Raw genomic sequence first — 12,310 nt, forward strand, 5'->3', positions numbered from 1 at the left:
CCTCAAAGCGTTGAGCTCGGCTTACACTTTTTGCATTTAACTCGCCTATGACACCCCCGAAAATTTGGTCATAGAGAAGTTTTATCGACCACTGCTACACTGGCAGGGTCACGAGGGCAGGTGTCTGTCGTTGACATAATACACTCGCGGGGCATCGTCTCGTCATATTGACGAAACAATATCCCTTTCGCACCGAGCATAGTGAGGGGCCGTCCTCACTAAGACTCGGGCTGCGCACAAACGAGACTGGCGTCCAAGGGAGGCGCAGTCCGTTAATATAAAACGGTGTTTCACCCGTATTGGCGTGGACACTGTTATTTATAGCGAGCTCCACAAAGGGCAATTGCTTACTCCACTCTTTGGGAGTTGCTATAGTACGTAAGACATCCGCCACGACCCGATTGGCACGTTCTGTTTAGCCATCGGTCTGGGGATGATCTGCGGTCGACATGTGGAGCTTGCTACCAAGCAGCTCAAACACATGTCGCCAAAAACCCGACGTAAAACGAGGATCCCGGTCCGATACTATGGACTCGGGCATCCCGTGTAGTCGGTAAGCATGATCCAAGAACAAGAGAGCTGCCTATTTGTCTGTGCTTGATGTTTTACATGGTGCTATATGTACCATCTTGCTCAGTCTGTCTACACAGACGACGAGAACGTCCGACCCTTATGGTCGGCGGCATGCCAAACATGAAGTCCAGACATACTGACTTCCAACAATCCGTTGGAATCGGTAGTGGCTTCAGCGGTGGTAGAAGAGGTTGGAGACCTATATTATAGGCTCACCCTTCCCCCGTATATGTTGACGCACCCGTATTTTACGTGGGCCGTCTGAAACGGTATGTTAATCCAGGAAGATCACATAAACCCCCATCCGTCTAAGGAGACCGATGGTGACGCCGAGCGAGTCGAGCGTCGATCGCCCACCGCTCCGTGAGGCAAAGATTTCAGATCCTTGTCCAATGGAGGGGCTACCCGAAGAGTTTCAACTCTTGGGAACCGATCGATACCCTACGTATTGATGTGACCGGCTTGGTGACTGCCTATGAAAAGGAGCACCAGCTAGGGCCTCTTCGCTAGCGCTTTAGGAGCGACGCTTTTGGCCCGTTGATATGAGGCCATTGAGATGAGGGGGCAGAAGTGGTATGCCACCCGTCATATAGCCACGATCGATACAACTGGCTTGTGACATCGACTGAGCACGCTCACGTGTCGTCGGCGGAGCCTTACATTCAGACTCCTCTTTTTCAGAACCTTTATGAATAACGATCTGAGCATTAGACGTTGTGGCTGTACCAAACAGAGAAGCAGCTGCACCTTTATGGACAGCGCTCTCATTAATGATCGCTGCTCAAGCCAGCGCAGTCGACGAGACTGCATTAGAAAACTTTGTTGTCTCCATGTTTGGAGTAATGATAGAAGTTGGATGGGCAATAATGCGCCATGATCCTTCCTCATTAGCTCGCTGTCCACATTACTTCTATGATGTGATGACAGCGGTGACGACTCATTGTAGTCAACGATGAGCGACGGATCGACATTCTCACTGTGAAAGTGGGATGGAACATTCAGCCCAATTAGCGCGACAGCAGCAGTAGCTGTCTGTGTTGAAACGGTGGCACTGGGCGACGGCGGCGTGTCAACGCGGCGAGTGCGCTCGCGCGTCAGTGAGTGGGTGTCTTCGCATACGACCCGCCAACATCGCCCTTTTTAGGTGGCACAATCGGCTCCGTGTAAGACACAGGAAGCAAAAGTGAATGAGAGAGCCAAGCGGCGCGTAAAGCTGCTCGCTATTCCTCTGTCCTCTTTGACGAATTTGCAAAACGTAAATCCGTTCTGAAGGGGGCTAAAGCTGCCCTACGTTACACAAATTCCATTAAGCATACTTTGTGTACTTTAGGGGATGGTCATTCTAAATTAAAGTAACTAGACCCCGCACTCGGATGTGGTTCACATTTGTGACCAACCCTTGCGTATGTGATGCACATGGGTGCGTTCACATTAGAAGGGATAACGCCTAGCGTCCGTTACGCGAGGTATCTAGCAGATACGCTCGCAATATATATTAGTGTTATCTACAGAGATGATTTTTAAAATTGGTTAAAAATAAGCCTTTATATTTAATGCGATTAAATATAAATCAGTCTGAAACTGCTTCCTCACCCCATATTTTACGTGGGTCGTCTGAAAAGGTACTTTGTAAGTGCGCACGAGGAGTCGGATCATCGCTCACGTGACGACACGAATACCAAAGTACTTAGTAGGTCGTTAAGGCGCCCACCACAACAACCTGACTGCACGTGAAAAAGCCGGTCAAATCGCTTTCTCGCTGTGCTAGGATGTGTTCTGAAGTAGAGCGTGGCCGCAATAAGACGTGCCCGCCTACACTCGATGCTCTATCTTTCTCTGCGCTGCTCATCGAGCCCTTCAGAGCCAGGTCCCTCTGTATCTCCAGAATGGTTGCCGCCGAGATTTTTTTAAATGGTTATTCGCACCCGTTCCATACAGTTCCACGGAAGCCATAAAGAAGTGGATTTGCTTTACAGACCACAAATACTTGAGTATAGAACCTGCTGATACACGGTGCCAATATGTACCGTTAGCGTCTTGTTTCAGACGAACCTGCTGTTGGTCTGCCTTGGGGCCTGACCTAGTATTTGCCCGTCACGTTGTAACCCCCAGCTGCAAGCCTCAAGATTTTTGGGGGGTGGTGAAATACCAACGGTGGACGCTAGGCTAGTTCGACCGATCCATATAGTTGGTGTAACCAATGTAAAAGCTGTTACAAATTCGCGCAACTTTTTTGTCGGAATGAAGAAACTATTGGCCTCCCTGATTTGCAAAGAGAGCAACACATATTCCGCTAGTCCAGATCGCCGAATGCTAAAGTAGCCAATTGGCTTATCGGGTATCGTCGTACTTTGTGACGCTCGAATCACGTATCCAAAAGTTTTGCTCCAGTTGAAAGTTGCTTAGAAAGCAAGATCTCTTGGTTGCCCATCGTCTTTTTACTCACTATGGTAGGGCGATGAAACAACCCACTCGTCTCCTTTCCATCAGCTGCATGCCTCTGTCCTCATCCGCTCTGCGTAAGAGGCAATTCGAGCTAAGATCATCTGATATTTACCAACCGTCGGTGCAAACCACTCACCCAAAAGTTGTAGAAGCTGTTTGTCAGGTATTTGTATTGATCTGTTCAGGCTTCGGCTGATTGTTCGCAAGAAGTTTTTACCTCACGCCGCTGCCGTCCGTTTTCGTGTTGGGTTGTCTATGAATTTCCAATATCTCCATGCGCTAAAATCGACATTTTTTATTGTGTTGAAAATTGCATTGTATGCTTCGTGTACTAATTTTTAATAGCTATTAGCACTGACACCACCAGCTTTCTTTGGGATAGCCGAAAATACCGAATTTGTCGTGTGTCTGTACTATTCTAAATCTGTGGCTCGGCACCATAACAATCATGTGTACAGCTTATAAATCTCAAATGCTGTCCACTGGGGCACCTCAAACACGGCTGTCGTGAACAAGATCGACGGTAGGGTGATTGTGTTCAATGTCACGCCATTTTCCACACACGTAACAATTTTTGATGCTGTAGTCAATCTTCGCCTGATTTTTTTATCCAATTAGCCAATTGTGGCTCTCCATTGCTGTTGTACTCACCTCATATCCCGAATGTCTTGTTGTGTCGGAATCTTTATATCCTTTGTATTCTGGCTTCGAGATCGCCCTGTATAAACACATTAGTTTGCTCTTGGTAGTTTGTATGTGTAGCTCGTACTTTTTTTAAATTGCACTAGGATCGTCATCGCCCGAGGCACCTGTCGTGCATGAGAAAGGACAAATGGTCTATCCATCTACAAGGCTGAAGATTTCGTGCTCCTCCTACTCGAAACCGGTGACTGGGAGGCCCTGGTAAGATTGATCCTAGCGAATTAGCCTTCCTTGCTAAATATTAAGTTGGTTTTAAGTTTTACCAAGTACGACCAGAGAAGACCCCGCAGATATAGCTTACAATTAGGCAACGCTCCATATGGCTTGGAGCGACCAGCTATATTATATTAAATACGAAAGTGATAAAATGCAGGTTTGATTTGCTTTTTACGTATTAAGGAGGTCGTAAATTGAGTAGTCAGACTATAGTACAAGCCATTACAAAGATGCAGCTATAATTGCACGCTCTCGTCATGCTGTTGCTGTGTGAAATCATCACACTTACAGAAACATTTTCGTCCGGCCATGACACCGGACTTGAACCTCTGAGCTCGCGGGCAGCTCACCGTATAGTATGGTTATCCCTTCAAGTGAGATTCAACGAAGAGTGCTACGTAGACATCTGAACGCTGACAGAATCCATCACCTCTAATACAGGGCGTTCCATGCAACACGCTCGATGAAGGCATTAGTTAATTGCGAGATTTTCTTATGTCTGCCCCATTTAAATACTGTGTGACCCTGATAAATGAAGCGATTACTGTTGGGTGTCCGTAACATATGCATATTTTGCTATAAGAGGAATAATTAATATTATTTCCTATAAGAGGAACAATAAATATTATTTTCCATGAGGAAATAGATAAAGAAGTACAAAATATTATCTTTAATAATAATTTACTTAATTGTTCCAATATTACCTAATTTGGTAATATTGACGCAATAAGACATCAGTCTATTGATTGACCCCGCCAATCGTCACAAGACACGATTATGCGGTGCGCAAGTAGGCGCCATACATAGTTAGTTATTAAAATATAATGTCAGTTGTAGACGAAGATCGTTACGTAGGAACTTATTATATTGATACAGTTTTTTTTCTGTTCAAAAGCCTTAGATGGTATCTTTGGTAGCTAAGACTTCTTCGCTACTTAGAACCTTCCTTTGCACGTCGTGTACGTGAAGTAGTGAAGGCGCCCCACCTTCACTGTAATCAGTGTTGGTTAACTAGTACTGTTATCAGTAGTAGCAAAGGGTGCCCCGTTATACTCGGTAGCACTTCGTAGTCCGTTCAACGGCCTACGTCACACAGATTGAAGATTCTGGCGATTATCGTTTCTGGGTGGTCGCAGCGGCCCTGTCAAGCCAAATTTTGTATGGCTGGTCGACCCGGGGGCGACGCAGCATAAGCTCCAAGAAGTTCATGAGGAACTACAATGTCTTCTCCCATATCGATGTTCATCTTGCGAACGACGGTGTAGTCGAAGCTATCGGTATCGAGGACATCGTCTTGTTAATGAAGACTTCGTAGGGGGCGAGGAAGGTTGCGCTAACGGACATATGGCACATAACGAAATTATCGCTCAATTTGTTTTCTGTCGGTCGTTTTACTAAGGACGTTGGGCCTGTTGTATTCGACAAGGAAGATTGTTTCGCTACAACAAAAGGTGTCAAGCGGAAGATCGGCGCACGCGAAGGAAAAGGACTGTCCGGGCTTGTCATGAAGACACCATTTCGTAATAATGACACCTTCGACAAAGCCATATCGGTCATGATGGGCTTGGTTTCATCTATAAGAAATAGTGTTGCCATTGGAATCGACGTTGCGTCTGTGAATAAGTGGGAGATTTGTGATAGCTGCGCGCTTGAAAATCAAACTCGGTACGCTTCCAATTGACATCGACGGAGCGTGTAGGTGAGCATTTAGAGGTCATACAAAGCGATGTATGTGAGCCTATGCAGTAGACCTTTAGCGGCAAGCGTTATTTCGTCACTTTCATTGATGACAAGCTTCGGTACTGTTCAAGACAAGCTAGAAGTAATGGACAAGTTCGCCAATTTTGTTGCGTTTGCGGTAAAGTAGACCGGCAAAGTTGTGAAATAGATTCGTTGCGACAACGGTGGCGAGTATGCGTCCGATAGAATGGCCAAGTTTTGCTCGGATAAAGGAACAGCTCTCAAGTATACGCCGCCTTGCACACCACAATTAAATAAAGTTGTGAAGCGTATGAATCGATCGTTTGTGGAATGTGCTAGGTGCATGCTGGAACACGCCGGCCTCGCCAAGCACTGTTGGGGTGAAGCTGTAATGACGGCCATGTTCGCCGTAATCGGCGCCTATCGCGCGCTATTGACCATGGAAAGCCGCCATACGAGACTTGGACGACGAAGAAACTGCTGTTGGCAAATCTTAAGATTTTTGGGCTGTCACGCGTACGTCAACATCCAAGAGAAAAGCGATCTAAGCTGGACGCAAAAGCCGTATTGTACCGATTTTTGGGCTATTTAAAGCACTAGAATACATATCGTACTGAAGACTTGTCAATTGATCGAATTTGTATGAGTTGTGATGCACAGTTCGAAAAAGACACTTTCGACGGTGACAGAAGTGAAGACGGGTAGAGGGCAAGTCTGTCGAGATTCAAGACGATGATGAAAGGTGGGTATTCAGTGAAAGAAATTCTGACAACGTTTAAGTCAGCGATCTAATCTAGCGACGCGGAAGAGTGGAAAGCTGCATGCGACTTCAAATTAGTCACTTCACAAATACAAGACCTGGGAAGTTGTGCCTCTGCCTGAGGGACTCAAAGCAATCGGCTGCAAATAAGTGTTTCGAGTAAAGGAGAATCAAGATAGAATTATCGAGCGTTACAAGGCGCGGCTCGTGGCCAAGCGATTCTTGCAAAGTATCGAGTCGACTTTGAGGAGACATTTGCGCAAGTGGCAAAGATTACTTCGATTTGTATTGTGCTGAGTATGGCTACCAAGTACAGTTTGATGCAGCATCATTGGACGTGAAGACTGCATTTCTTTTCATGGAATTCTGGATGAAGAAGAGATTTACATGCAGCAGCCCGACGGATTTATTGGCGTGACAGCCCGAGCCATGGGTGCAAGCTCACCCGGTCGCTTTGTGGACTCAAGCAGTCGCCGCGTATGTGGAATCTCACCATCGACAAGTTCATTATCAAGATCATCTTCAACAAGTGTGAGTCCGAGTACTGCAGTTGCTGCTGGTACCGACGAAGCGGGCACTGAGCGATCGATTTGAGATGACTGATCTTGGTGAACTCAAGTAATTTTTCGGTACGGAAATTGGACAAGATCCACTATTTGGTCATTTCACAATTCGGCAAACCAAGTTTCTTGAATCAGTTTGAACTAGTTTGGAATGCAAGATAGCAAGCCTGTCAATACGCCTCAAGATGACTAAGAACATGTGTGAGGGTGGATGCAAGCATGAAGATACGATAATGAGCGTCCCGTACCAAATTTGTGTCGGTGGTATTATGTACCTTATGGTTGCGATGCGTGCTGATGTTGCTGCGGCTGTGGAAGTTTTAAGCCACTATGCTGCTGATAATGTCCAATACACTGGCAAGCCCTTCAAAAGCGTACTGAGTAACCTCAATGCGATGCCAACTCACGGAGTTCAGCTTTCGCGAAGCGGTACAACAAGTTTGCTTAATTATTTAGATGCAGACTGGGCTGGAGACATTGAATCTCGCCGAAGTAGAAGTGCCTATGTCTTTACGATTAACAATGAGGGCATCAGTTGGCGAAGCAAGAAGCAACGGATTGTGGCGCTCTCTTCGACGGAAGCTGAATACATGGCATTATCGGATGCCACTGAAGAAGCAGTTTGGCTTAAGATTTTCCTGTGTGAGTTTGGTTAGATGACTAAGGATGAGTCTGTCAAGATATTCGAGGACAACCAAGGCTCAGTGGCATTGCCAATAATTTAGAGTCTTCCAAGCGCACAAAACATATCGACATTCGACCACTTTGTGCGAGAAAACGTTGAAAAACGGTCAAGTTAATCTCGAGTACGCCCGACGCAAGACATGCTGGCCAACATAATGACGCGGTCGATTGTACAGTTCTGCTTCTGTTTTTTTGCATCAAGCTTGGGATAAAAGACGTCGCCGCTATTGAGTCGAGCGGAAGGATTGCCGAGAAGCACCAGCAATAGGTTTGCGAACTAAGGACCTTAAACATGTTTACTTTGCATTTTACCAACTAGTGCTCAAGTGATCTAAAACATTAGTTGATTCTGCTGTTCATATCTACCAATAGACGTTTGACTTTGATGCAGTGGATGCCAAACTCGTCGTAGTCTCTTCCACAAAGCGTGGTAATTTCACTAATTTTGCATACTCTATGAAAATTGTTTTGCAGAACGCTTCCACAATTAAGTCGGCAGCCTTGGACCACTTGGGCAAGTTATCAGACATAAAGAAAGGACACTGAAAATTCACGCGATCGGTTCGATCTGTAACAAAGTTCTGCAGCTTGTGATGTTAACACATTGCGCCTGAGATACAACGGGTGTGGCGTGGGCATCAAGGACGTATCATCGGGAAGTCCTTAAGCTTTAGTGGTCTCAATAATTTGTCGATAATCATTGCGTTGTCATCCAAGCTGGCCGTTGCTCTCTATCCTTTTCGTCCGTTTCATCTCTGTTGTTGGGCGGAAGCTACAGCAATGCGAAGTTACGTGTTCACCTGGGTGCGCCATGTTGTGCCACGCTGCTTTATACACATCATCGTTTCCGTTGATCCATCGGTCGGCTTGATTACTACTGGTCGCTCTCAGTGCCTTGGCAATGTTTTAAGGTCCAGATCCTCTTTATTCCAGCAGAAATCTATGATTGAGACCCATGGTTCCACCACTTTTGTGCCGTTTAAGTTGATCGATTGCGGCCCGTACTTCTGCTTGGTGAAGACGTACCGTGAATTGTTTGGCTTCCTCGTTGGTCAACCTTTGGTTCGGGGTTTTCACGAACTCTTGTGATACAGTGACATGAGATGTAACGAAGCCCTGTCGACTTGTACTGCTTCAGTGCTTCAGCTAGTGGTGCCTCACGTCACTTCACGTCACTTCACGTACACTAGTACGTGCAGAGGAAGACTCTCTTTAAAACACTTGCTTTAAAGAGGGTTGGCAGTAAACTGTAATTTATGTATTTAAGCTCTTCTGTTTTTATATATTTAATATTAACTTACTTATAAACTAATACAAACATGTGATAATGTCTTATCTGTCTCACTGGGAGTGGTCAGTGCTGTGTACGGCATTTCCCGTTCACGCATAAGGTTCTGATACAATAGCTGACTGGACCGCGGAGCAAGTAGATATAATGGCCTATTTTTACCAATAAATAAGCTTCCGAATATTACTACATAAAGTAATATTATCCAAATATTATTTACCTTTAAAATAATACATCAATAAACAACCTTTAAGTGTTAATTTCATGTAACGACTCACCCCGTTTCATCCACCCACCCTTTAACGACAATCACTCTGACTGTCATTGAATAGTGTGGTCACTATAATACCACTTAATTGAAAACGATGTTGATGAAACCTTCAGGCTGCTTCATGTAGATTTCTTCATCCAGCAGACCATTCAGAACAGCTGTCTTGATATCCGTCTGGTGTAGAAATAGGCCATGGATGATTGCAAGGCGGGCTATTGACAGTGGCGCCACCCATCATATGCGCTACGACTAGTCCAATTTTTCAACACTGGACGAGCAAGAAAGCGAACTTTCAGTAGTTGATGGTCACAAGACAAAGATTATGGGTATGGGGACTATCGTCGAGCAAGGCAGGAAAAGTTCCCAGTCCATTCACTGATTGTAAAGCCGGAGAAATATCGGAACGAGTTTGTCAATGTAATCCCGATACGAATCGTTCCCCAGCCTGTCAGGACTAATAGGCCGTTACAGTGACGCCAAAAATATTACTGCCTAAGCAGCCGTCCGACACCGGACACGCTGACTTGTGTGGCTCCACGGAACTCTGTGCAGGTCCGTGCCCCCCCCCCCCGTCCCTGCTAAAATTATCCTGCCACTTTACAATTCAGCCGCAGTATGCATCGTGGCCTTCGTCAGACCCGCCACAGTTTTAGAGCCCTTGTCAAAGCTCCATTCTTGCTGAGTGTCACGCCCCGCCGCGCGTCTCGGGAAGGAGCGCACAGCAATGTTGCCCCGTCCGGGCACCACAGTCCAGATTCTTATAAGTACGGTGTCCGGAATGACTCTGGTGAACCAGAAACTGGCAGCAAGTGTGGATGCTCTGGGTGGTTGTCTCCTCAAACGCCGTCGAACCAAGCTACTGCAGTCTCCCGCGATGTAAATCGCTGTGGTTTGAAGCTGCTGCAAATCACCTAAACTTCGGAGGAGCCCTGGTTGATGACCCAGGTTCAGCGAAGCCTCTTTAGTCATGTATGCAACACTGGCCAAGGGGAGTGTGCTGTATGTGTCCGTCCAGCCATCGCCCGCTACTAATATGTAGCCAGCAGCGTGTGGCTTTAAGTCACCACCGCTTCGAATAGTACTTTTCACCTCCGATCCATCCTGAGCTCACCTGGCCAGGACCATAGCGCCCCTTATACTTTTCGAATCGTCCTACCTAACGCAGTCCGCAGCGACGCCAAGACCGCTCTCAGCGACGATAAAGTCGCCGCCAAGTGTCCCCTTCGCAACACAGCAGCCAATCGCGCCGAGTGATGCTCGACACTATATCATTTACTGGGTCGAAGTGTTAAAGGTTCCATCGCCAGACCCAGCAAGTATGACGCCGCTCCGATTGTCCAACGGGCCGACACGATCTTTTCCACCCCATCGGCGAGCAATGCCACATGGTATGCACCATAGCTCTGGATCAGTGATGCCGCTACGCGTAACAGCCTGCGGGGCTATTCAGGTAATCTCAGAACAAAGATTGATTCCTCCACCTCTGCTAAATTCAGTCCAGCCGCTCGCCACTGCAGCAAGAGCACTTTCCGCAGTTTAACCGCAGCAAGACAAGACCAAAATATGCGGTGTAACGAAACCTTAGTCTTTCTGACAGATTCCTAGTACAGCAAATGATTCCACTCACTGATATCGCATTATGCTTGAGTTTGAGAGGCAAGTTGCCCCCAGGGGTGCAGCCCTACCTTTCTGCGCACCATTGTCCAACTGAGATCATCTATGCCCGACTGCGCTAGAGCCCCTCCCGCCGTGTTTTAGATCACGCGCCTTGCGGCCGTTGAGTCTCGCGTCGTAGCTTACAATTGCTTAAGCGCCCGTCTTGATAGCTGATACCGCCGAAATCCCATCCATCTGCACGCCAGTCGGTAAAGCCGTATATGGAGTTGCAATGTACTGCTGGGGTGAGGGGCCCCGGCTCCCATCCGTAAAACCCATGTGGCCTCACCACGGAAAATGCCTGTCCCAGCACTAGCGATGGAGGCTGCGTTGCCACAGCCCTGACCACTCCGTCGTTGTCCAGGAACATGTGGTCAAACTCTCGCTTCTGGCGGCTGCACCTGTAGCGGATTCTGTCCCTATGCGCTTCTGGTATGAAAATCATTGGAAACGCCAGAGGAGCAGCCAGAAAAATTGCTTCACATGCCGCTGTGCCCGTGATAGTGATGGCACTCGAATTGGTATAACCAGCACATTATTTTCGGTCGTCCACGTCCAGTGGTTAATGTCGCGCAGTAGAGCTCCTTTCGGGCAAATAGCTCTAAAATAAATGGAGAGTTGGGCGTAACATTGCGCTAAGATGCGTCATCTGACGGAGGTCGGCCGCTTGAGCATAAGGGAGCCATTCCAGGCAGAACTATCCGGCGATTTTAATTGCACCTCAATGATCACACTGATCGCAGTTTCATTCACAGACATCTGACCTGGATGCGGTACGGGCCGAGGTGTTGGAGACGCTGATTAATTATCATGACTGATTGACCATGACGAAACGACGGCGGCCACAACTGCGTCAGCCTGGGATGAACTTAAATACCAAATGCGCCGGAAGATATTCACTGTCATAAGGCAGCGCATGCGAATGGTGAGGGCGTCGTTACGACAACGAATTCGCCGACTTGTCAAACGGGTCCACCGGCTCCGAGGGCAACAATGCAGGACTGCTCTGACAATTGAGAGCATCACGGACTTGCTTGACTTCATGACACTGCACGTGGGGGCACCCCGTTGCAACGAGCCCACTGGGCGTTGAATGAATGTGTACGCGACCAAAACCTCCACGAACAATGAAGGCTGTTTAGGGATACAGCCTATTCACTAGGGAACGCCGTGAAGTGTAACGGGGTGTATCGTTACATGAAATTAACAATAAAAGATTGTTAATTAATATTATCCAAAAGGTAGATAATATTTGGAGGAAATTACTTTAAATAGTAATTTCCTGAATTCTTATCCATAAATAGGTATAGACCATTATGTCTATTTATTCCGCAGACTAATCAGCTGTAGAAGTAATCAAAGAGAGTTACGAGATAAGATAGATAAGAATTCATTTACATGTTTAGTATTAGTTTATAGTTAAGACAACATTTACAAAGATAGATTAACAA

At 46.7% G+C, this 12,310-nt stretch overlaps 3 protein-coding genes across 3 annotated transcripts; 2 read left to right on the forward strand and 1 right to left on the reverse strand.

The window, feature by feature from the left end:
* Window positions 1–7,193: 7,193 nt before the first annotated feature.
* CCR75_003694 (uncharacterized protein) lies at window positions 7,194–7,616 on the forward strand (the record flags this gene model as incomplete). The annotated part of the gene is made up of 2 exons (XM_067961788.1): window positions 7,194–7,389; window positions 7,423–7,616. The coding sequence occupies 2 exons, from the start codon at window positions 7,194–7,196 to the stop codon at window positions 7,614–7,616; spliced, it is 390 nt and encodes a 129-aa protein (XP_067821788.1).
* Window positions 7,617–9,818: 2,202 nt separating this feature from the next.
* Window positions 9,819–10,118, forward strand: CCR75_003693 (uncharacterized protein; the record flags this gene model as incomplete). Its single annotated transcript, XM_067961787.1, has 1 exon — window positions 9,819–10,118. One exon carries the CDS (start codon window positions 9,819–9,821, stop codon window positions 10,116–10,118), a length of 300 nt encoding a protein of 99 aa, XP_067821789.1.
* Window positions 10,119–10,962: 844 nt separating this feature from the next.
* On the reverse strand, window positions 10,963–11,229 carry CCR75_003692 (uncharacterized protein; the record flags this gene model as incomplete). The annotated part of the gene is made up of 1 exon (XM_067961786.1): window positions 10,963–11,229. One exon carries the CDS (start codon window positions 11,227–11,229, stop codon window positions 10,963–10,965), a length of 267 nt encoding a protein of 88 aa, XP_067821790.1.
* Window positions 11,230–12,310: the final 1,081 nt, after the last annotated feature.

Source organism: Bremia lactucae, linkage group LG2 (assembly GCF_004359215.1).
Source record: "Bremia lactucae strain SF5 linkage group LG2, whole genome shotgun sequence".
In the NCBI taxonomy this organism is placed as follows: Eukaryota; Oomycota; class Peronosporomycetes; order Peronosporales; family Peronosporaceae; genus Bremia; species Bremia lactucae.